This window comes from Rhinoraja longicauda, chromosome 21 (assembly GCF_053455715.1).
Source record: "Rhinoraja longicauda isolate Sanriku21f chromosome 21, sRhiLon1.1, whole genome shotgun sequence".
Classification (NCBI taxonomy): domain Eukaryota; kingdom Metazoa; phylum Chordata; class Chondrichthyes; order Rajiformes; family Arhynchobatidae; genus Rhinoraja; species Rhinoraja longicauda.
Window position 1 is genome coordinate 30,492,505 of NC_135973.1, and position 25,444 is coordinate 30,517,948.

A 25,444-nucleotide genomic window follows, 5' to 3' on the forward strand; every position below is an offset into this window, starting at 1 on the left:
CACCCACTAGGGACAATTTTTACATTTACCCAGCCAATTAACCTACATACCTGTACGTCTTTGGACAACTTCCTTGCTGTTGTTATTGAACAGCAAGGAAGTCATTCTCCCAAAGGCAAAGCTGACACAATGGAAGTCGTGGAGTCATAGAGTTATACTCTTAGAGGATTGGACAGGATAGATGCGGGGAAAATGTTCCCGATGTTGGGGGAGTCCAGAACCAGGGGTCACAGTTTAAGGGGTAGGCCATTTAGGACTGAGATGAGGAAAAACTTTTTCACCCACAGAGTTGTGAATCTGTAGAATTCTCTGCCACAGAAGGCAGTGGAGGCCAATTCACTGGATATTTTCAAGAGAGTTAGATTTAGCTCTTAGAGCTAACGGAATCAAGGGAAATGGGGAAATGCCATGTTAGGTATAATGTTTTACCCTGCTGATGTAACTGCAGCACATACCTTTCTGTCCCAGGCCTCCTCCATTGCCAGAGTAAGGCCAAATGCCAAAATAGGCCAAAAGAGCACCTCATATTCTGTTCAAGTCACTTACAATTTAACAGCATGAACATTAAATTCTCCAATTTTAAGTAGCTAACCTATAAACAACCCTCTGCCCAGGCCTTTTTCTGCTCCCTTCCCTGTGACATACCCATTTCTTTACTACCCCTTCTACCTATATTCCTTTCTCCAGCTTCACAATTTACACCTCTTCTATGCTTATCTCACACCATTTGTCTTTTCATGGCCTTTATCCCACCATCTAACAACCCCTCCCACTGCATCCACCTAGTCAGACTTGGTCCTGCCCCATCTCTCTTCCAGCTTTCTTCTCCACCCACCAGTCTTAAGAAGGGCCCTGACCCAAAATGTCACCTTTTCATATTCTCCAAACATGCTGTCTGGCCAAGCACAGAGAGTGGTGAGTCTGTGGAATTCTCTGCCACAGAAGGTAGTTGAGGCCAGTTCATTGGCTATATTTAAGAGGGAGTTAGATGTGGCCCTTGTGGCTAAAGGGATCAGGGGGAGAGAAGGCAGGTACAAGTTACTGAGCTGGATGATCAGTCATGATCATATTGAATGGCAGTGCAGGCTCGAAGGGCCGAATGGCCTACTCCTGCACCTATTTTCTATGTTTCTATGTTTATGTAAATCAGCATCTGCAGTTCCTTGTTCTCTAAAGATACTGCCTGGCTCACTGAGTTATTCCAGCACCTTTTTTTTTCCTCCAATAGTGGACATTTCCACCATGGGGGGAAAAACCCCCACAGTGATTAAGTTTGGGTAGAATATTGTTTTCTCTTATTATCAGAATGAAAATTTATGTACTGTTAGTTTGTAATTTAAAAAAAAAAGAACTGCAGATGCTACTTTACACTAAATATAGGCACAAAATGCTGGATAATTCAGTGGGTTGGGCAGCATTTCTGGGGGAAATGGGCAGATGCTATTTCAGGTCTAGACCCTTGGCTTCTTCAGACTGATTGTGGTCCATCGACCATCTCTGAGATGGAGCTGTAGCTCTTCTCTGATTGGCAAAGAGCCGTTATTGTCCGTGATTGGTCGGATTATTTCTGCGTGATCTCATTGGTGAAAGCGGTTGACCAGTACGCACTTACGATTGGTCGGGCTGTTTCTCTGCGATCTCATTGGTGAAAGCGGTTTATTCGGACGCGCACGATTGGTCGGGCTGTTGCTATGCGATCTGATTGGCGGAGGGGCAATGGGCGGGCTGGGGCTGGGGCAGCGATGGCGGGCGGCAGCGGCGGCGCGCGGCTGCAGTCTCCGCCCTGCAAGGTGCTGTCCGAGCAGCTGCGAGCGGCCGCCAAGCGGACCGGGTTGCCGGCCGCGTGGCTGCTGGATCGGGCGGGCAACGGCGACAGGGCCCCACTGGACGTGAGCGTGGTGTGGATGCAGGGGACGGTGCTGGAGGTGCGGCCCGAGAACAACACCAGCCTGCAGCTCCTCGACGAGACGGGCACCTTCACCGTGGTCGGTGCGGGCGGCGTCCCGCACGGCAGGCCCTGCACAAGCCGAGGTAAAGGCAGCAGGCCCGGCACAAGTCGCCTCTGGCTGCGGGTCCAGACAATATATCAACTAAACATTTATTAATTAAACACGAGGTGTGTCAGGATCTGCGTTCACTTCATAACATAGACACACATTGCTGGAGTAACTCTGGAATTTAGAAGGATGAGAGGAGATCTTATCGAAACGTATAAGATTATTAAGGGGTTGGACACGTTAGAGGCAGGAAACATGTTCCCAATGTTGGGGGAGTCCAGAACAAGGGGCCACAGTTTAAGAATAAGGGGTAGGCCATTTAGAACTGAGATGAGGAAAAACCTTTTCAGGCAGAGAGTTGTGAATCTGTGGAATTCTCTGCCTCAGAGGGCAGTGGGGGCCAATTCTCTGAATGCATTCAAGAGAGAGCTAGATAGAGCTCTTAATGATAGTGGAGTCAGGGGGTATGGGGAGAAGGCAGGAACGGGGTACTGATTGAGAATGATCAGCCATGATCACATTGAATGGCGGTGCTGGCTCGAAGGGCCGAATGGCCTCCTCCTGCACCTATTGTCTATAACTCAGCGGTGGCAGGCAGCATCTCTCTGGCCCGCTGAGTTACTCCAGCTTTTTGTGTCTACGGTGTAAGCCACCGTCTGCAGTTTCTTCCTACACACGTTCAATCCATATATTGGTTTATATATAGATTCATCAATCGAAGATGGAACAGTACATCACCCACTCGGGGTCTTCGGCCCACAATCAATGTCCATGCTGAACATGATGCCAACTGATATAACCATCCTGTCCTTACACCTCCTCCCCTGACTCCATCCAGGAACCCTGACACATCTTTCAGATACGGCAGAGGTTCACTTGCATCTACTCCAACCTTGACTCCTGGTATGGGCTCCTGTATATCGTTTCGCTGAACAACTAAGCTCAGTCCGCCTTGGCCGATATGATCTGGTTGCCAAACATTATAACTGCCCTCCCCATTCCATACTGACCTTTGCCAGAATGAGGCCACATGCAAATTGGAGGAACAGCACCTCATATTTTGCTTGGGCAGCTTGCAACCTTTGAACATGATTTCACGTAACTCCTACATTCCCTCCCCCACCCTAGTCATCCTACCACTTCCACTGTTTGTATCTTTGTATCCCTCTTATTACCACACCTTTCCCACTTCATAAGTTGCTCCACCCTTCCTGAGGTCATCTGTTGTCGGCCCTGATTTTGTTCTGGTGTTTTCTCATCGTGTTTATTTCACCCCAGCCCCCCTAATTTCAAGTCTGAAGAAGGGTTCCAACACAACTGTCACCTATTGTTCTCCAGAGATGTTGCCTGAGCCGCTGAGTTACTCCAACATTTTGTGTATATTTTCAACTTAAACTAAACTAATCTCAGTCTGCACAGTACTCCAAATATGGTCTAACCAAATTCCTATAAAGCTGCAATATGACTTTCTGACTCATCTACTCGGTGTTCTGACCAATGAAGGCAAGCATACCTTTCACCTTCACTACTCTATTTACTTCTGTTGCCACTTTCAGGGAATTATGGACTTGGGCTCTGAAATCCCATTGTACAACAATGCAGTTGAGGATCTTGCCATTCACTGCACACCACTGTTTTGTAAACCAGCAATGCTGTTCCTATGTAATACCAAGAAACTGCAGATGGTGGTTTATACCAAAGTAACTGGGTCAAGCAGTAACTGCGGGAGTAACTGGGTCAAGCAGCATCTCTAGAGAAAGTTCCTTAGATCCGCACTGTATACTTTTCCCTTGCATTTGACCTCCAAAAGTGCAACACTGCACACTTGCTCAGTTAAACTCCACCTGCTATTTCTCCATCCATTTCTGAGGCTGATCAATATCCCATTATATATTTTGGCAGTCCTCTTCACTGTCAGAACTCCACCAATTTTGGTGTAGAATGGCAACTTTCTATCCAACCCATCTATATTTACGTCCAAGTTGTTTATTTATACAAATCCACCACCAATTTTCCGGTAACTGGTGGCCTGGCACCTCATTTAAACTGGACAAATTATGAACTTGAAGTCCCTGCGAAAATGTGGTGCTCATTGGAACTTCTGTGCTGATCGGTGGTTCAAATCTGTCCGCTATGGCCAGTATTCTTAGACAGTGGGGGCCAATTCTCTGAATGCATTCAAGAGAGAGCTAGATAGAGCTCTTAATGATAGTGGAGTCAGGGGGTATGGGGAGAAGGCAGGAACGGGGTACTGATTGAGAATGATCAGCCATGATCACATTAAATGGCGGTGCTGGCTCAAAGGGCCGAATGGCCTTCTCCTGCACCTATTGTCTATTCTTACTACCTTTCCAGCACCTATTCTTTCCCGCCCCCCATCCACGGGGTGAACAGGGACATAAGTATTATAAAGGAAAATAATGAATTAACAGTGTACCTGAGGCTGTTCATTGGGCCTCATTGTAGCACTGAAAGAGGCCACAGAGAAGTCAGAATGGGAGTGGAATTGAGAATTAAAGTGGAAAGAAACAGGAAGCTCAATGGAGGCACAGCAGACTGCAGATGCTGGAATCTTGAGCAAAACATAAAGTGCAGGAGGAACTCAGTCGGTCAGGCAGCATCTGGGAACATTACCAAACTTGATATATCGCCTGTCCATCCCCTCTCCTGATGCTGCCTTACCCACTGAGTTATTCCAGCACACTGTCTTGCACAGGAAGCTCAAGATGCTTAAAGTGTCTTGCTGCAGTTCAGTACTTGTGCTCCTTATCACCCGATCAGTCTTGACCTATCTCGATAAAGACTTGTGTCTTGCATCTCACTCGGTCCCCCTTCTCCCGTCCCCTCCCCCCCCAGCTATGCTTTGAAAAGTGTAAACCCATCAGTTTCCAGTTCTGAGGAAAGGCCGCTGACTCAAAACATTGACTGGTTTCTCTTTCCACAGGTGCTGCTTGACTGGCCGAATCCTTTCACCATTTCAGTTTTTGTTTCATGTTGTAGCAGTTGCAGTTTTACTTGGCTTCCTCGCTTATATCGGTTGATATTGAATAAGATTAGCAGCAAAGATCTGACAAACGGCCATCAACTTTTCTGGGGAACTTCCAGACGTAGTTTTTGGTCCAAGACCCTTTGTCAGAGGGAATATCTCTAATTTTTTATGGGGATAAATTGTTGAAGAAGTTAGTCAGAGGGCAACAGAATCGCGATGCGTGCCAAATAACAAATGGATAACTTAGTGGAGAAATATCCAGTGGTGATACAGATAGAAGGCAAATTATTAGTAGTGGGAGAATTTGATGTTAATTTGCAGTGGGAGAATTTGTAGTGGGAGATGTCCAGAAGGCTACTGTCAGCCCAGAAGAAATATGAGGTCTTGTTCCTCGAGCTACTGATGATAGGTGAGAGTAGGAGCAGTATGGAGAATTAAGATGGCGAACAAAGGAAGCTCACTCAGATTTCTCCAGCTGAATGAACATGGGTACTTGGCACAGCAGTATTTGAGTTCTTGAATGTAGCAGAGGCCACAATGTGAACACTATATACAGTACATGAATTCAAAGTGCAGGTGAATCGTTGCTTCAACTGGAGGGATTATTCATTTTCTTGGTGTGTGTAGGGAAGAGGTGAAAGAACAGTGTTGTATTAAGTAGTTGATGAGGATAGAGAAATGGACCAGGTAGATGCGGAGGAAATGATTGTGAAAAGAAATCAGATGATGTGTGTGATGAAGGAATCCTGTTAGAAATAACTTGAGATGTGAGAAGTGTGATTCGTTGAATAAGGAGACCAGTGGGATAGAAGGGGAACACTATCCTTGTCTTGTCATGGAGTAGGAAGGGTGAGAACAGAGATTTTGGCAATAAATTAGATGCAGTCAAAGAGAATCCATTTTGGAATGAAGAAGGGTATATCAGTATCACCTGCATGGAAAATCGCACTGTTAGAGCAAACACTGAAGGTGGAGGAACTGGGAAAATGGAATGGAATCCTTGCAGGGTACTGTTTTGGAAGGATGTAGAGTAAAGCTAGTTATGGATGCTGCAAGTTTATAAGGCACATTTGTAGTAAGTTGGTCTCCTGAGAGAAAAGCATCGAAATCTAGAAAGGGAAGAGATGGTACATGGGAAGAGATGGTACATGGGAAGATGAGAGCAGGGTGGAAATTAGCAGCAAAAATATTACATTTTAAAATATATATGTGGGTGTGCGAAGTAGCACCAATACATTTTTCAATGTACTATTAAAGAAAAAAGTTGAGGAAGGGCTCTGAGAAGTACTGAAACAAAGACTTCTACCTATTCACAAAAAAGACTGTAGCTAAGGCCCATTTGGGTTCCCTTAGCTACACTTATGATCTGGAGAAAGTGAATGGAATTGAAAGAAAAGTTGTTTGATGAGAGTATGGGTTCAGCTGGGTGAATGGATGTGTTGGTGGATACTGATGGGTACAGTAAATACTATTTTTGAAACATAAATTACAATACATTTTTTGAGAAAGTTATTACTAACGAAAGCTGTAAACAGATGCATCTTTAAACCGTTACCTGGGCAGGTTATTCCACAGATTGCAAATGACCCCCTTATGCCATCTTAAAACTGAGTTTGGAATACAGCAGCTAGTTTTTATCTGTCAGGAGGGAAGTTAACTCCACTGCCCTAATGGGCGGCTGCTTCTAATTATAAGTCATGTCTTGTGTTCATGCCTCCAATGTTGCTCCTGCTGCTGGAATAAACAAGATTCATGAAGAGATACAAGGAAAAATAAGCCTATTGATGCTTATTTCCAAACTTCTCTACCAATCTCAAACATCTCACGCCTCAAATACTGGACGTGTAGGTTTAAGGTGAGAGAAGGAAAGTTGAAAGATGGGGTAGGTGCCTGGAATGCACTGTGGTGGTGTTGGAAGCAGGTACTGGGATAGCAGGTCATGTGTTATGATCCTGTGCCTCAAGTTCACTTTTCTGTCTAATTCTCAAGCTGTTGATGCTGAAAAGTCAAATGATTTCAGCATTCATTATGACATAATGACTGAACAACCACAGCTTTTTGAATTTGAAGGAATTGCAAACCTCTTCATTGTAAATGATCTTCCACCTTAATCGGAACCTGGGCCCACTGGTTTTGAATTCTTCAGTTTGAGGATGCAACCTCTTGGCATTCACTCTGTCACTTTCATTCAAAATATTGTGTAACTCAAATTGATTCTGAACTCCAGTTAAATATAGGCTGCTCTCACTGTATCTTTCCTTATTGGATTACTCTCCTATTCTAGGAATCCAGTAAATCTATACACATAGTTTCCAAAGGCAAACTTATCCTTTCTTGGATAGGGAGGTGATAACTGTACTGTGGCCGTTACACTTGTGGCAAGATTTCTTTTGTCCTCTGACATTAAAGGCAACATGTAGAATACAGAACAATGCAGCACAGAAACAGGACCTTCCGCAAATAATGTTTGTGCTGAATATGATGCCAAATTAAACTAATCACGTTCTGAAGCCTCTTAAATTTCTCTATCGTATCTGCTTCCACCACCACCACCCTTGATAGTGCATTTCAGGCACCAACAACATCTTTCAACTTTCCCTCCCTCATCTTAAAACTATACCTTCCTGGATTTGACATTACAACTCTTGGAAAAAGGTCCTGAATGTCTATCCTATCTATGCCTCTCACAATATAAACGTTTAATAGGTCTACCCTCAACCTCCGATGCATCAGAGAAAGCAATCTAAGTTTGTCCAAATTCTCCTTGTAGCTAATAGCCTCTAAACCAGGCAGCATCTTTGTAAATCTCTTCTGCACCCCTTTTTCCAAATCCTTCCTCTAATTCAGCAGTGTCCAAACTTTTTTCAAAGAGGGCCAGATTTGATAATGTGAACATACCCAAGGGCCAATGCCCCCCCGAACCTTTAACTAATGCGCTCCCCCCCCGGACCTTTAACTAATGCGCTCCCCCCCGGACCTTTAACTAATGCGCTCCCCCCCTCTCCCCGGACCTTTAACTAATGCGCTCTTCCCCCCCCCAGACCTTTAACTAATGCGCTCCCCCCCCCCCCCCCCCGGACCTTTAACTAATGCGCTCTCCCCCCCCCCTGGACCTTTAACTAATGCGCTCCCCCCGGACCTTTAACTAATGCGCTCTCCCCCCCTCCCCCTCCCCCCAGACCTTTAACTAATGCGCTCCACACCCCCCCCCCCCCCCCCGACATTTAACTAATGCGCTCTCCCCTCCCCGGACCTTTAACTAATGCGCTCCTCCCCCCCCCCCAACTCCATCTAATTGGTTTGCTACATTCAGGCATCTATGGACTTGGATGCCCAAATCCCTCTGTACATCACAACTTTTGAGGGTTCTGCTGTTAATTCTATACTTTACATTCAATCTCCCATTGTGCAGCGAGGATGTTGCGAGGACGTGAGGGCCTGGACTATAGAGACAGGTTGGGCAACGTAAGACTTTATTCCTTGGAGAACAGGAGGATGAGGGGTGATCTTGTAGAGGTGCATAAGATCACGCGGGGATTAGATAGGGTAGGTATCTTGTTCGGTGTGAGCAAATTGGGCCAAAGGGCCTGTTTCCATGCTGTATAACTCTTAAGACCTCACACTTGCCTGTATTGAACTGCATCTACCATTTCTCTGCTCATATCTAAATTATATCACGCTGTATATTTTGACAGCCATTTTCATTGTCTGCCCCTCTCCCAATTTCTGTGTCGTCTACAAACCTAACCAATCTTAACTATGTTTTTGTCCCAAGTCATTTATTTATATCAAACACTGATCCCTCTAGAACAATACTGGTCACAGACCTCCAGTTAGATTAACACCCTTACCCCATTACCTTCTATCTTCTATGGGTTAGCTAGATAGAAATCCAAACTATCAAGTTATTCGGGATCCCATGTAGCTTAATCTTTTGGATCAACTCACATGAAGAACCTTGTCAAATACCTGCCTAAAGTCTACGTAGACTTCCACTGCTCTATCCTCATCAATCACCCTTATCACCTCAAAAAACTCAAGTTTATAAGACCTGACCTGTTGCAGACAAACATGCTGACTATCTCTAATTAGCCCATTCTCTTCTAAACACGAGAAAATGCTATTTCTAAGAATCCCCTATAAGCTTCCCAGTCACTGATTTGAGACTCAACGGTATATAATTTGACTTGACTACTATTTGTTTTATTTGCATGTTTATCTCCTGTTTCATAAGCCATCACGCCAACAGCATATTTTAACCCCCTTTCTGAAGTTTTGAGCATAAGAACGTGGAAGTCAAAGGCTGAAAGGTCCTTTTAGTTCTAAGAGAAACATATTGGGAATCTGGAATCCACTGCCTCAAGAGGCGGTATTTCCACACCACTTTAACAAGGTTATTGAAGACACGGAAAATTACAGATCTAATGCTAGTAAATTAGAGTCTGAGGAAGGGTATCGACCCAAAAGGTTGCCTATCCATTCCACACCACAGATGCTGCCTGACCCGCTGAGTTACTCCACCTTTTTGTGTTTTGCTCAAGATTCCAGCATCTGTAGTTCCTCATGTCTCGGTATGGCATGGACATAGTGTGGCAAATGACCTGTTTCTGTGCGATATGACACCATGACAAAGAGGGCAGTCGAAGTGTGGAGATTGATTTGCGAAGTTGTTGCAATAGTGGGGCGATGATACAGTGAAAGCAGAGAAAGATGAATGCTCGATGCAGTGGCTCGATGCTCCCATTTATTGCTGACAAGGAAATCCTCGGCTTGCGAGTGATGGGCTCAATCCACTGCTAACCTTCAGCAGCAGAGAAAATCCAGGGACTGGAGAGTTGTAGTTTTGACATCCAAGTAAATTAAGAATTAAAATGTTCATTGGAATACGAAAGAAAAAATCTTCCAGCTTGATAGGAGGAAAAGGAAAGTGTCAGTTTGCAATTGAATTTCTTGTATAGCTGCCATTCGCAATTTAGGTAGCTCTGAATATTAAAGCTATTATTATGACATTTAATGATTGTAATGAGTGAGAAAGTGAAAGTTTATCTGCAGTTGAAATGCATTTAAAATGTGGTTAACTCAGTCAAAATTCCTTGCACAAAAGCATGTTTATGCAACTAATGGTTTATATGAGAGGATGTGAAGCTCAAATGAAACTGCACCAGAGGAAAGTGGCTCTTGGTTCTGTTAGACATATTCTTTTGATATGTCATAGTGACTTGTTTGGCTGAAAGTTCATTGTGTCAGAACCCAGAACTGCTTTGTGGTTTTCTTTTCCTTCAGCTTTAAAGAGGAAATAGAAGTTTAGTTTCAACATTCTGGTAAGACGGAGTTATAAGTCTGAAATGCACCTAGACAATGAAGCTGGCGAGACATTAGTTATTGAACAGGATTTCAAATGTAGCTTGTGTGTACTGACTGACTTGAGGTTGCAAACCAAACATTCTCTTGCTAAGGGAATGTTGTTGGTGCATAGGGCTTTTCTCAGGGCTGGGTGACTTTAGGTGCTGCTGGTGCAAAGGGTTGGAAATGAAATGGTGCAGAGGAGTAGAGAGCAGAGGGTCAATGAACGGAGAAGGGAACGAAGATGGCATCAAAGTAATGAGGTTCAAAAGAAAGGGGCAGCCTCTTAAGGGTTAAAGGTAGGGTTTCTGCAAGTGGGAATTTCATGCAACTGGAAAGATCCCGAGGGAGGGTATGGAAAGAGAGCTGGCTGAAGTAGTAGGTGGGGGTGTGAGTAGAGGGGGTTGGGGAAAAGGCAATGGGAAAGAGCTTGTGTAGGCTTGTGCACGTGCTGACAGGCACCTACACATGTATCCGGGTCTGTGAGTATGCACTTACATGTATTTTTTATGCCTATGAAGCACAGCCAAGTCTTAAGCCAAGCCCTTGCATCAAAGCCTAGGAAGTCAACTGCTTTGTTATTGAATGAATGAATGAATGAATGAATGAATGAATGAATGAATGAATGAATATGTTTATTGGCCAAGTATGTGCATATACAAGGAATGTGCCAATCTAGGTGAGACACAATGAGGTTAATTGCCATCTCTGTAAGAACAATTGGAAAAGGAATACAGTGCATACAATGTGAGCTCTGCATTTGAGAAAGTGGCATGGTGTTTTAAGCATGTGGATGGTGGAAAACAAAGTGTCGAAAGAAGGTGAGCACAAAGCTCATGGTCTACTGGCGAGAGCATCAAAACAGCTATAGTATTCTGAACTCCCGTCGCAACAATAAATTAACAGGTGGAAGGAAGAATCAATTTGGGGATTAATTAAAGCCTAGCTGGAAAAATAACATCCCACCAACCCTGTGGGAACCTTAAACAAAATGAAGCATTTTGGACGACATTGAGAATTTTGAGCTGGGTGCTCACAAAATTCAGCTTAAACAGAAGGAGTGCACCAACTCCTAAACCACATACCTGTCCACTCCATCCAGCATCAACAACCCCATCTGTGGCAACATTTTCATGCCACGCCTTGGGCTTATTAGCCTGTACGGAATCCAAAGAACTGGAGCGGAAACAAGTCAGTCTCGATCCTGAGAGTGCCTGAGAGAGATGCAGTGTGTGCTTAGTCAAAGTAGGATCCAGGGATGAGGTTGGAAGCCAAAAGCTGGAGAAGATACCAAAAACACTAGGAGTGGCCTTTGAATTTGAGGCATTATCATTGGACAAATGTGTTGGAGTGAGTTTGGGAGTAGGTTGTTAGTGAAGGAAAACTCTTGGCTTTTGTCAATCTCCAAATGGCTATTTATGAATTAATTTTGCAGTTCCTTGGGCAGCTTATCAGACTTGCCTTTTGGATCTGACAAAATCATATTTTTGGACATCTTTTGCTTGGTAATAAAAGTAATAATTTGTAGTTTTAGAGTAAATATATTTACTAAAGTGATATTGGGAAATGTTGCCCAGTAAGGTCCCGGTTTTCATTCTTGGTCTATGCTTGAGCTAACTGATCCTTGCTATAACTGAGTCCCATGTTTCTCGACTCAAAGAGAAAAACACCAAATCATCACAACATGAACTTGGGGCATCTTGCAGTGCTTGATGTAAAGTCATTAATATGGGAAGTCTGGTAGTCAGTTTGACCTTTGAGTGTCTGCTTGCGCAATGAAAGAAATTACCAGATTGTCTTTTGTGATGTTGGAAGATGCATGCTGGTCAGAATGCCAGAATATCCCTGTTTTTTTAAGAATGAACTATTTTTCTGTTCATATATGAGGAAGATTTGGTTTAATATTCCGTCTGAAGTGGGACTTTCCACAATATTCTGATTTCAAGGCAATAGTATTACCACTGGTCTGAGGCTGGAATGATAAAAAATTAAAAAGGGAAACTCTTCAGACTTCCCCTCAGGCCTGGTGATCGGTAAATTGTGCAAGGCCTCCTTCACAAGAAATCTGCCAAAGTCTTGATAGTCATTGAGCTGGTACGTGAAGAGTTGGTGATTTACCAGGTGCTGGTGTGCAGATAAGCTTGAGCCTGTCTCCCAGTCGTAGCTCCTGTCATTGGTTTGGGAAGCCAAGGAGTTAAAAAAAAAAATCACAATCACAATAATACTTTATTAGCCAAGTATGTTTTGCAACATACGAGGAACTTCATTTGCCAAACAGTCATAACAATAAAAAGCAACAGGACACACAAAATACATTTTAACATGAACATCCACCACAGTGACTCCTCCACATTCCTCACTGTGATGGAAGGCAAAAAATAGTTCAATCTCTCCCTTCTTTGGAAGTAGGAGTATCATAATAAAATGGTTCATTCTTTCCAATGTGATCATTCAAAATGTGTTGCCATTACATGCAGAATTCAATAAATGGCAATTTCAATCCTCAAACGAATATTCATAATTAATCAACATCTGAATTTCACTGAACCACAGTTTTGTATATGGGAAACAGAATGAAAATGGCATTGTTTGAAACATTTTTTAAAAAACTGGCATTACCTCCCACCGCCCCCCACCACTCATTTCCAACTTTCGCTCCCCCCCTCCTAGAATCAGTCTGAAGAAGGGTCCCGACCCCAAAATGTCACCTGTCCCTCCGCAGATGCTGTCTGACCCACTGAGTTCCTGCAGCACTTTGTTTAGCTCAAGATTCCAGCATCTGCAGCTCCATGTGTCTCTAGGTTACTAAATCTGATTAGGTTTAAAAAAACGTAGATTTTTGAGTCATGACTGCCAGCAAACAAGATACCCAAGATAAATAGTATGCTTGGAGCAGTTCCAGTAAAGTTTAGTTAAGAAAGGGTAAGTGTTGGTTTTGATCTGATAATGTTAGCCCTCTGATTGCAATTGGGCCGGATATTAGAACACCTGTTGAAATGCTGGTGGACAGTTCTTTTAGAAGTGGTCAGGTGAGCACATTGACAGCACCACGCTGCACAAATCTAGCGTATCTGTTTAAGTATGTCAATATATATGCAATAAACACGTTTTTACTGTAAAGGCTTGGCAATCGAGTTGGTTTTTTTTCAATGCAGAACATTTTTGGAGAGACAAATTAGTGCCTAACAGCCAACTTCTGTATTGTCCCAAAGCCAGACACAAGTTGTTGGAGTAACTTCGCGGGTCATGCAGCATCTCTGGAGAACGTGGATAGGTAACGTTTCAGGTCAGGGCCCTCCAGACTGGTTCAGGGGGGGGGAAGGGGGGTTGGGAGGAGGGGAGGGGGGGGGGAGGGGGAGAGAGCAGTAAGTCGAAGTTACCTGAAATTGATCGTTCTTACCACTAGGTTGTAAGCTACCCAAGTGAAATATGAGCTGATGTTCCTCCAATTTGCATGCAACCTCACTTTGGCAATTCCTTTTTACTATATGTATTGTCCCATTTTGGAGTTAATTTGCTCATTCTGCATTTAAAATTTTCTGTCATATGAGATGCATGGAGTAGAGTTTCAGTTTTTTTCTAAATTAGTGAGGAACCAACTGCATGCAACTTTAGTAAGTGTTTGGAAAAAATCCCCTCAGGTTTCTGTTGTATGATTTCTTTTGACTTGGCTATGATGAATGGAATTGGGCACACCATCAATTTCCTTGAATTTAATTTATAACTTTAATAATTACCTCATTCAGCAGTTTGTCATGGAATTGTAGAATTGTTTTCTTTCATGGTGTGCATGAGCAGAGTTGTGTATGTATTAAAAAAGTAAAGTTTACAAAATTGGTGGTAGTACTTGCTATAATCTCTTGGAAGCCTGTGCATTGATCAGGAGTAATTTACTACATCCCCTTGAAGAGTCAATTGTTTATAAATCAGCATTTCTGTTTAAAAAATAAATCACACTGCATGTCACTCTCTTTGTTTTTGTATTCCCTTCGTTTGTAAAGATCTTCAGTTTGTAAAATAATATTTCCCTAGTGCTGCTTGGTGTTTTCTGGTCCATGGTGAAATAAATAGTCACTTTGTTGAAGAATCTGAGGCTTGGAATATTCAAGAATTGGTACAAGGATCATTACTTGCACATCACATCCAAGGAATTAAAGCAGTGCTCAATAATATGGCATTGTCAAAGTTTTGAGAGAACTTATCTATTCTTTATGTCCAAATAACATGGTGAAAATGTTGAAGCTAAGCTTTAATCTAATATCTATGTTGAGCAATGGGTCTCTCTTGCTCCATTGTTCTTTGCCATATTGTTTCCAGATGAACTTTTTTTCATTTGCTTTCAAGTGTCTGTTTTAATGGAGCTCTCTAATGATGCAATTGGCTTACATCTGTAACATATAATTTAGTGAAATTGTTGCTCGTATCTCTTTACAGCTCTGTGCGTGTTGGTCTTGATTGGAGGTTGTTATGAGCCAAAAGGTAGAGGGTTTAAGGCTAGCTGTGTGAACTGAAGACGGTTTGAATCCTCAGTCATTCTTCAGTATTCTACACTATAGACAGTTGATAAAAGTATTCAGCTCTGATGAATTTTGAGTTTGGTTTTAGCTTGGCGATGAAGCCACCTATAGATGTTTCTGGCTTTTTTATTATGCACAGAAGCTAGATCCATCACCGTCAGGTCCAATGGTTAGGCTGGTGCAGTGGTAAAGCTGCTGCCTTACAGCGCCAGATACCCAGGTTTGACCCTGACTTGGTGCTGCCTATACGGAGTTTGTACGTTCTCCCTATGGCAGCGTGTGTTTTCTCCAGGTGCTTCGGTTTCCTCCCGCATTCCAAAGATAAGCAGGTTTGTAGGTTAATTGGGTTCTGTAAATTATTGCTAGTGCATCGAATAGAACTAGTGTATGGGTAGCTGATGGTCAGCGCGGACTCGGTGGGCCGAAGGGCTTGTTTCCCCGTTGTATCTCTAAACTAAAGGTTGTACCCAAATATATAAGTGTTTTACCTAGTGATAACATGATCCACAATTTGTACCATTGCCTTAGACTGGGTGTAAATCACTCTTTTGCTTATTACCGAAACAACCTTCAGTAAACTCGCACGCCAGTTTTAGCTTGCTGGAGGCTGTCATAAGGTGATGATTGCTATCAGTGTCTGCTCCCTTTCCCACTTTTACACTCTTGATCAACTGTAGCACCCGTAGTGAATCGAACAGCTGTTTAGAGAACGCCATGTCAGCTTGTGCATTTCACCATCATTAGACCATTCATATCGGAGAGATTAACAAGGTTTTGTTCTCATCTCTGATGCTATCCGATATCTTTTCATTGCCCAGTTTAGTTATGGTTTCAATTAATGGTAGGTAGGTCATGGCACGATACTCTGTTACTTTAACTGCAAAATTATTCATTTACAAGGATGGAAATGTCAAAGGCTATAGGCCGTGGGCCGTAGATGAGAGGGGCAAAGTTTAAAGGAGGTGTGTGGGGTAAGTTTATTTACACAGAGTGATGGGTGCCTGGTGCACGCTACAGGGTGGTGATGGAAGCAGATACAATAGCGGCATTTAAGACGCTTTTAATAGGCAAACAGAGAAACAGGGATATGGATTAAATGCAGGCAGTTTATCTTGGCAAAATGGTCTGCATGGACATTGTGGGCCTATTCCTGCTCTGCGTTCTATGTTCTAATTGTAGCTTCAATGTATATTAAAAATAAACACAAATATCTTCAGTAACTGGATTGCATGGACTTTATGCGAATGGTGTCCAAGCTTTGTTTCCATTTGCATGAGCTGCAATGTATTTTGTGTAGTTCGTGTGCAGTGGATTTCATCTCATTTGATCACAATAGAGGCTTTGAGACTGATGTCAGGTTGCAAAATCATTGGTCACAGATCAACAAGTGAGGCTAATTTTTGCACAGGACCTTTCATGAGCCAGGAATGTGCCAAAGGACTTTTAAAGCTGAGTACTTTTAAAGCAGAGTTATAGAGTCGTGCTTTACGAAACAGACCCTTAGGCCAACCAAGTCGAGCCAATCTTTGTAGTTATCCATAATGGTCCCATTTACCTGGATTTGGTCCAAATCCTCCTATTCCTTATCAATTCAAGTGTTGGTCTTGATGCTTATAGAATATTGTGAGAGTAGTTGACCCCGTCACCCCCTCAGGCAGCGTAAACTCCAATCATTCCGGGCGTGGGAGGGAAAGGGGAAATCAATTTAAACCTCCCACCTCCATGCTCTCATTTATTAGGCTTCTTCACCAAGGGGAAAAATCATTGTCATCTACTCCCCTCATCATTTATATACCTCTATCAGTTCACTTGTTAGCCAACGCCACTCCATGAATGTAAACCAGCCTATTCAGTTTCTCCTTATGACTGAAATGGTGAATCTCCTCTACATTATTTCCGGCTCATCACATCCTTCCTCTAATGTGACCAGAACTGCGCGTAATGCTCCAGGTGTGGTCTGACCAATCTTTTAGATCATTTACTGTCTATGTCCTATTCTGATTTGATCTTGCAAAATGCATCACTTAGCACTTAATCTGAATCATAGTTGGCAAAACCACAACAACCAGTGAGTACAGAAATAAGTCACTGAAATTAATGGGTTTACAATTGCTTTAATGATTTCCAGTAGTTTCAAACAATTAACTATGCTGTGATTTGGGTATTCTTTATTGCTCCTTGAGGAATTGAAAAATGGATGTAAATTCATTATAGCGTCGAGTCAGACAGTGTGGAAACAAGCCCTTTGGCCCAACTTTCCCATGCCAATGAACATACCCCATCTACACTAGTCCCACGTGCCTGCACTTGGCCCATAACCCTCTAAACTTATCCTTTCATGTACCTGTCCAAATGTCTCTTAAATGTTGCGTTAGTACCTGCCTCAACTATCTCCTCTGGCAGCTTGTTCCATACACCCACCACACTTTGTGTTCGGAGGGAGAGATAGATCAGGCATGTTTGAACGACTTAGACGATGGGCCAAATGACCTAATTCTGCTTCCATCCCTTAAGAACATGAATATATCCCGCATTTTTTTGATTTTTCACTGTCTGGAGTAATGTTCTTTAAGTGTCATACTTGGGACTCCCAAATTAATGGGAAGGAATGTTCGAGAAGGGATAAGGGAGTAAGGTCAGGGCCAATAGTGACCGGTGTGAGAGGGGAGGTGAATACCGAAGTTTAAGTTGTATTTGAATGTGCAAAGCATAAAAAATAAAGTGGATGAGCTTGAGGCTCAGTTAGATATTGGCAAGTATGATGTTGTGTGAATCACTGAGACATGGCTGCAAGAGGACCAGGGCTGGGAGCTGAATATTCAGGGGTACACAACATATAGAAAAGACAGACAGGTGGGCAGAGGGGGTGGGGTCGCTCTGTTGGTAAGGAATGATCTTCAATCCCTTGCAAGGGGTGACATAGAATCAGGAGATGTTGAATCAGTATGGACAGAGCTGAGGAATTGTACGGGTAAAAAGACCCTAATGGGAGTTATTGACAGGCCCCCAAACAGTAGCCTGGATATAGGTTGCAAGTTGAATCAAGAGTTAAAATTGGCATGTCGCAAAAGTAATGCTACAGTGGTTATGGGAGATTTCAACATGCTGGTAGACTGGGAAAATCAGCTTGGTAATGGACCCCAAGAAAGAGAGTTTGTGGAGTGCCTCCGAGATGGATTCTTAGTGCAGCTTGTACTGGAGCCGACCAGGGAGAAGGCAATTCTGGATTTAGTGTTGTGTAATGAACCGGATTTGATAAGGGAACTCAAGGTTAAAGAGCCATTAGGTAGTGATCATAATATGATAAAGTTTTAATCTACAGTTTGAGAGGGAGAAGGGAAAATTGGAAGTGTCAGTATTGCAGTTGAGCAAGGGGGACTATGGAGGCATGAGGGAGGAACTGGCCAGAGTTGACTGGAAAGAGACCCTAGCAGGGAAGACGGTGGAACAACAATGGCAGGTATTTCTGGGAATAATACAGAAGGTGCAGGATCAGTTCATTCCAAAGAGGAAGAGAAGTGTAAGAGGTGACCGTGGCTGACAAGGGAAGTCAAGGACAGTATAAAAATAAAAGAGAAGTATAACATAGCAAAGATGAGCAGGAAGCCAGAGGATTGGGACTCTTTTGATGAGCAACAGAAGATAACTAAAAAAGCAATACTGGGAGAAAAGATGAGGTACGAAGGTAAGCTAGCCAAGAATATAAAGGAGGATAGTAAAAGCTTCTTGAAGTATGTGAAGAGGAAAAAAATAGTTAAACAAATGTGGGTCACTTGAAGACAGAAGCAGGTGAATTTATTATGGGGAACAAGGAAATGGCAGATGAGTTGAACAGGTACTTTGAATCTGTCTTCACTAAGAAAGACACAAACAATCTCCCAGATGTACTAGTGGACAGAGTCCTAGGGTGACGGAGGAACTGAAGGAAATTCACATTAGGCAGGAAATGGATAGAAAATTGGTTGGCAGACAGGAAACAAAGAGTAGGGATTAACGGGTCCCTTTCAGAATGGCAGGCAGTGACTAGTGGGGTACCGCAAGGCTCAGTGCTAGGACCGCAGCTATTTACAATATGCATTAATGACTTGGATGAAGGGATTAAAAGTAACTAGCAAATTTGCAGATGACACAAAGCTGGGTGGTAGTGTGAACTGTGAGGAGGATGCTATGAGGTTGCAGGGTGACTTGGACAGGTTGTGTGAGTGGGCGGATGCATGGCAGATGCAGTTTAATGTGGATAATTGTGAGGTTATCCACTTTGGTGGTAAGAACAGGAAGGCAGATTATTATCTGAATGGTGTCGTTAGGAAAAGGGGAAGTATAAAGAGATCTGGGTGTCCTTGTTCATCAGTCACTGAAAGTAAGCATGCAGGTACAGCAGGCAGTGAAGAAAGCTAATGGCATGTTGGCCTTCATGAGAAGAGGAGTTGAGTATAGGAGCAAAGAGGTCCTTCTGCAGTTGTACAGGGCCCTAGTGAGACCGCACCTGGAGTACTGTGTGTAGGTTTGGTCTCCAAATTTGAGGAAGGACATTCTTGCTATTGAGGGAGTGCAGCGTAGGTTCACTAAGTTAATTCCCGGAATGGCGGAACTGTCGTGTGTTGAAAGACTGGAGCAACTGGGCTTGTATACACTGGAATTTAGAAGGATGAGAGGGGATCTTATTGATACATATAAGGTTATTAAGGGATTGGATACGCTAGAGGCAGGAAACATGTTCCCAATGTTGGGGGAGTGCAGAACCAGGGGCCACAGTTTAAGAATATGGGGTAGGCCATTTAGAACGGAGATGAGGAAAAACTTTTTTACTCGGAGAGTTGTAAATCTGGAATTCTCTGCCTCAGAAGGCAGTGGAGGCCAATTGTCTGGATGCTTTCAAGAGAGCGTTAGATAGAGCTCTTAATGATAGCGGAGTCAGGGGGTATGGGGAAAGGGCAGGAACGAGGTACTGATTGTGGATGATCAGCCACGATCACATTGAATGGCGGTGCTGGCTCGAAGGGCCGAATGGCCTACTCCTGCACCTATTGTCTATTGATTATGAGAAACTTCATTACTGAAATATTTTCTTGCAGGAAACTACGTGATGGTGATGGGGGTGGTCCAGTCATGCAGACCCGAGCCTGTTGTGCGTGCTGTCAAGCTGACAAATCTCTCTGGTAATCCTTTGCATAAGAGCATGTGGAAACTTGAAGTGGAGGACCTCCAGCAAAATATGCCATAGATTTATCCAAAAAGGAGCCTTCTGTTCAATTTAATATCAACTTGAAATGCAAACAGAATGAGAACACAACGTCTTTGAGAAGCTTCTGAAATACTTGGATGCAATTGTGTCACAATGGATAGGAGTTGGAAAACATCAAATTATTTGGTTTATGAAACTGATTTATTATTATCCTGGGAAGAACTTTTTTTTAAATCCTCGGATCCAGTTGCATAATGATTAATGACCAGGGAAACATCGTTAGGAACTCTGGGCAGTGTGGCAATTGGGAACTTTTATAATGAAATGAGAAGAGGAAGAACAGCTTGAACATGTTATCACAATGACCAGGATTCCGAGCACTGATTTGCCATTGCAGACTTCTTTGGTGTTTATTCTCTTTTATGTGCAATATGTCAATTTTCAGAGCTTTTTTTACTCATTCAATGGGAACAACAATTTCATGACTGCACGGCCTCATTGCTGAAGGTTTCCAGGAAACCTGTCTGAGCTGGGGTAATTAATGTCCATTGTGTAAAGCATCAATAGTGTTAATGGCATTGTTTATGGAACATTATCACTTTACTCGTTACTTATTTATTTTTTCCAAAGTTTAAAATATCATATTAAATTCCAGACCAGGTGTCATTACCTAAATTAACTTGTAAAGCTATATGTAAAATAAATCAATGTTAACCTGGACTGTTTCTTGGGACAAAATAAAATGAGCTGCATTGTTGAATACAAAAGGCCAAGTGTTTATTAAGTACAAAATGTCACCCTTTAAGCTGGAGCAAACAGACTTGACACAGAAACTGAAGAGGCTAAAATCTTGAGCAAAAACAAATGCTGGAAGAACTCGGTAGGTTGTGTGAAGAAAAGCATGTGAAAGAGAAGGAGAGCAGTAGGAATCACTGGGAAAGCAGCGAGAGAGGGTCTCAGAGAACATGCCAGAGAGAGGAGAAATTCAAAGTAGGCGTGCTTTGAGGAGATTTTGTGGTGGAGCAGTAAAATGGAGACCACAAAACGTCTATCCATTCCCTCCATGAATGATGCCTGATATGCTTAGTTCCTCTAACATCTGTTTTGACTCTTGGCCTCAAACTCTTTGGGCAAAAAAGATGTTGCTCAAATCAGTACTCGTGTGTGTTTTCCCATGTGGTCTTTGTATTTGTTCGTATCTTCCTGAGTGGTCCTTTGGATGAATCTATCTTTCATGTGCTTGACTTTATTCTCAATCCCTGCCCACTCAATCAATATATGTTGGTTTCTTTGGTTGCAATGGCCAAAAATACCACAGCGTTGAAGACATCTGCAGTTCCTTCCTACACACAGCGTTGAAAGTCCCAGGTGACCTCTAACTAGCGTCATAGAGTGGAAACAGGCCCTTCGGCCCAACTTGCCCACAATGGCCCAACATGTCCCAGCTATACTAGTCCCACCTGCCTGCGATTGATGCATATCCCTCCAAACCTGTCCTATCCATGTACCTGTCTAACTGTTTCTTAAATGTTGGGATATTCCCAGCCTCAACTACCTCCTCTGGCAGCTTTTCCAAACACCCACCACCCTTCTTGTGAAAAAGTTACCCCTCAGATTCCTATTAAATCTTTTCTCCTTCACCTTAAACCTTTGAGCCAAGTCAGCATCACATGATAGTTCAACCTTGTCTCCTGCAGCAACTTCTGGGAAACTCTCAGACATCCTGGGGACTACCTGCAGCGATGTGGAAAGTGGCACCATTTTGGAATCATTTTTGATGTTATTTCATTGGACTGATATTTGAAGTAATGGATTTTATTTTTTTGTGGTGGGGCTGAGAAGGGGGAGATCAAGAAGGAAAAACATCTGAGACACAATAAACTGCAGATGCTGGAATCTTGAGTAAAACACAAAGTGCTGGAATAACTCTGGGTTTGGAGTGGACATCCGTCGATAGTTTGTCCCATCTGATGGAGACTGAGTTTGTGAAAGGGGAGAGAGGTGTCAGAGTTAGTTCAAGTGAATTTGAGGCCGGGTGGAAGTTGATGAAATCATTGAGTTCTGCATGGGTACAGAAGGCAGCCCCAATGCAATCATTGATGTAGCAGAGAAATATTTGAGGAATGGTGCCAGGGATAAGGAACATGGAGTGTCCAATGTAACCAAGAAAAAATTCAAGCATGTCTCGGGCCCATGTGAATGCCCATGCCTTCACCTTTTACATGAAGAAAGTTAAAGTGGGCAATAGAGATGATGTTAAGGGTGAGGACAATTCTGCCAGGGAGGAGAGTGTTAGTTAAAGATAGTATAAGAAAATAACTGCAGATGCTGGTACAAATCGAAGGTATTTATTCACAAAATGCTGGAGTAACTCAGCAGGTCAGGCAGCATCTCAGGAGAGAAGGAATGGGCGACGTTTCGGGTTGAGACCCTTCTTCAGACTGATGTCAGGAGGGTGGGACAAAGGATGGATATAGGTGGAGACAGGAAGATAGAGGGAGATCTGGGAAGGGGGAGGGGAAGAGAGGGAGAGAGGACCTATCTAAAGTTGGAGAAGTCAATGTTAACTGACTTGATCTCTGTTCAAGGAAGAGCCAGAGGACTTCCTAATGGAGAATGGAGGTCCATGGTAAAGATGAGGCGATGGGGGCCAGGAACAGCAAGTGGTTGAAGTGGTGGAGCTTGTGCGGTGTCACAGATGGAGGTAGAAAAGCACTGGACAAGGACGGACAAGATAGAATCGAGGTATTTGGACATACGGAGAAACTAATTACACCAAAGTTCACATCATTGAAATGCTGCTTCAATAAAGAAGCATTTTCAGTTTTCATTAGTTTTGCAGTATTGCCTTGGGTAAATCCAAAAACAAAGCTCATTATCTCAGTTAACAATAACATCAGCTCATTAATGGTTTACAAATTAGCTCCATAATAATCTGTATCCTCTATCCCAGGTGTGGACTCCTATATATCAGCAGAACCAAGTGCAGGCTCAGCGACTATCGCTGAACACCTCCGCTCAGTCCACTTAGGCTTACGCGATCTCCCAGTTGCGAAACACTTTAACTCCCCCTTCCATTCCAATACCTTTCTGTCTTGGGCCTCCTCCACTGTCAGCATCTCATATTTTGCTTGGGCAGCTTACAACCCAGTGGTATGAATATTAATTTCTCCAACTTCAAGTAATCCTTGCTTTCCCTCTCTCTCCATCCCTACCCCCCACTCCAGTTCTCAGACTAGTTTTGCTGTCCTGATTAATTTTACTGATTGTATGCCTTGTTGTCGCCTTCCGCTCAGCTAACAATGAACCATTCTACCTTGATCATCGTCTGCTCTGATCAGTCGTTTTCACACCATACCCTTTCATATCTCTAGTCTCCCTCCTGTCGAAGGGTCTCGACCTGAAATGTCGCCCATTCCTTCCAAGTTACTCTGAGTCTGTCCATAATTCTTCACCTGCTCAGCTAAGTTTTCCAGCACAAGTACTCGCACAAACCTATTGTTTCCAAATTACATTGGGAAGACTTTCACTTAGTCACCGAGTGGTTTTCAAAGTACTTTGTAGCTAATGATTTATTTAAAATTGTAGTCACTTCAGCCCTGGCATGCTGCACAATTGCGTGGTGAGTACCTTCAATACGTTTGAATTAGCTCCCCGTAATCACAAGAGCAGAAGACATTTTGACCTGAAATTTTCACTCTCTCGCCTTCCACAGGTGCTAAGTATTTCCAGGATTTTCTATTTTTATTGCGATCACAAGACTAGTTTGGATGGACAGGAAATGCTAATCAGTGCCTGGAATTCGCTGCAGGAGTTGTAGTGGTCCAGATACAACAGTGGCTTTTGGACAACCACATGAATATGAGGGAAAGAAGGGATATTGATCATGTGCAGGTCGGTCAGAGTTTGTCTTGGCTTCATGGATCTTGGCATCAGAGTTTTGGCAGCTGACATAGTGGTTTGAAGGGTCTGTCCCGTGGAAACACAGAATTGCAGATGCTGATTAATGCACAAAAGGCCACAGAGTGCTGGAGTAACTCAGCAGGTCAGGCAGCATCTCTGAGGAACATGGATAAGTGACATTTCAGGTGAGACCCTTCTTGAAAGTAGGGTCTCGACCCAAAATATCACCTATCCATGTTCTCTAGAGATGCTGCCTGACCTGCTGAGTTACTCCAGCACTCTGTGGCCTGTTCCTGTGCTGTCCTATTCTATGTTTTATCTTTGCTAATAATACCGAAAACGGGAGAAAATAAAAAAGGGTCTCGACCCAAAACATCACCTATTCCTTTTCTCCAGGGATGTGTTACTCCAGCTTTTTGTGTCTATCTTTGGTGTAAACCAGCATCTGCAGTTCCTTCCTACACAAACTGAAACAGATGTATATTGATCAATCCATCAGGATAATCCCCAAATGGAATTGTGTTGTAGATCTATTCAAACTATTGAAGGAATGCATGAGGCCTCAGTTTAACATCTTATCCAAGAGGGGAGGGGGTAGTGGGAATGGGAGTCGGTCTTCCCTACGACGGAAGGGGGAGTAGTTGTACAGTTTGATAGCCACAGGGAACATGGATCTTGTATCTTGGTGGAACCAGTGTGTTGCTGAAGGTGCTCCTCAGATTGACCAGTGTGCCATGGAGGGGGTGAGCTGTATTGTTGTGAGCTGCATTTTGCTTATGTCAATGGGCTGATTCTTCAGGTGGGGAAGTGAGAGTGCTACTCACTGACTCATAACTGACGCATAATTAAAGGAATTGAGTTGTGGGTGGTGTCATCATTGTGGGATTCTTGAGTTTCATTTTCTCACTTTAGGGCAGGCAGCTATTACAGTAACCATTGGGGATTTAAATGGACATGACAATTAATGCTGTTTTGCATAGTCCATTTCTCTAAAGCTGTGTGCATTATAGAGAAATCATTTTAATATGACGCAACCCACTTGTGTTCTAAAAGCCTCAAAGGAAATGATTTTGTGGGCAAACTGAAGTGGTTCAACTTGCCTACCTGCCCTGGATGGCTCGACAACCATCGAGTCTCGACAACATGAATCTTTAATTAACCTGCACTTTTTCAACACTGCATTGTCCCAGTTTTACTAAAAAATAAGCTAACACCCGACTGGATGTGGGTATCATTGCTGATTATTACACAAGCCCACCCAGCTCGTGTGACCACACACATAAAACCTTTTCAATGTCAGACTTTTAGGAAGGTGTTGAGGAATGTGCAATAATTGCTTCTGGTGAGGACGGGAGAATGAACAAACTATTGGCAGCAATGTGTCTTTTTTGGTAACTCGTGAGTGATTATTACAACCTAACATTTGGCTTATAATAGATATCAACCTGGGGGAAAATATGTTTAAAAAATTGAGTTTCTGCATCCCAAAATTCATGATTTATTTTCACCA

The 25,444-nt window shown here is 43.1% G+C and overlaps 1 protein-coding gene across 1 annotated transcript; it reads left to right on the forward strand.

Annotated features, from left to right (window-relative positions):
• Positions 1-1,735: 1,735 nt before the first annotated feature.
• On the forward strand, positions 1,736-20,792 carry rmi2 (RecQ mediated genome instability 2). Its single transcript, XM_078417494.1, has 2 exons — positions 1,736-2,031; positions 19,922-20,792. Exons 1-2 carry the CDS (start codon positions 1,743-1,745, stop codon positions 20,068-20,070), a joined length of 438 nt encoding a protein of 145 aa, XP_078273620.1. The 5' UTR covers positions 1,736-1,742; the 3' UTR covers positions 20,071-20,792.
• Positions 20,793-25,444: the final 4,652 nt, after the last annotated feature.

What these genes read in the sequence shown, in the direction of transcription:
- rmi2 (XM_078417494.1), top strand. Translation starts at nt 1,743, where the DNA reads ATGGCGGGCGGCAGCGGCGGCGCGCGGCTGCAGTCTCCGCCCTGCAAG. An exon ending in CAGGCCCTGCACAAGCCGAG is followed by an intron (nt 2,032 to 19,921) that starts GTAAAGGCAGCA and finishes ATTTTCTTGCAG; the next exon opens with GAAACTACGTGATGGTGATG.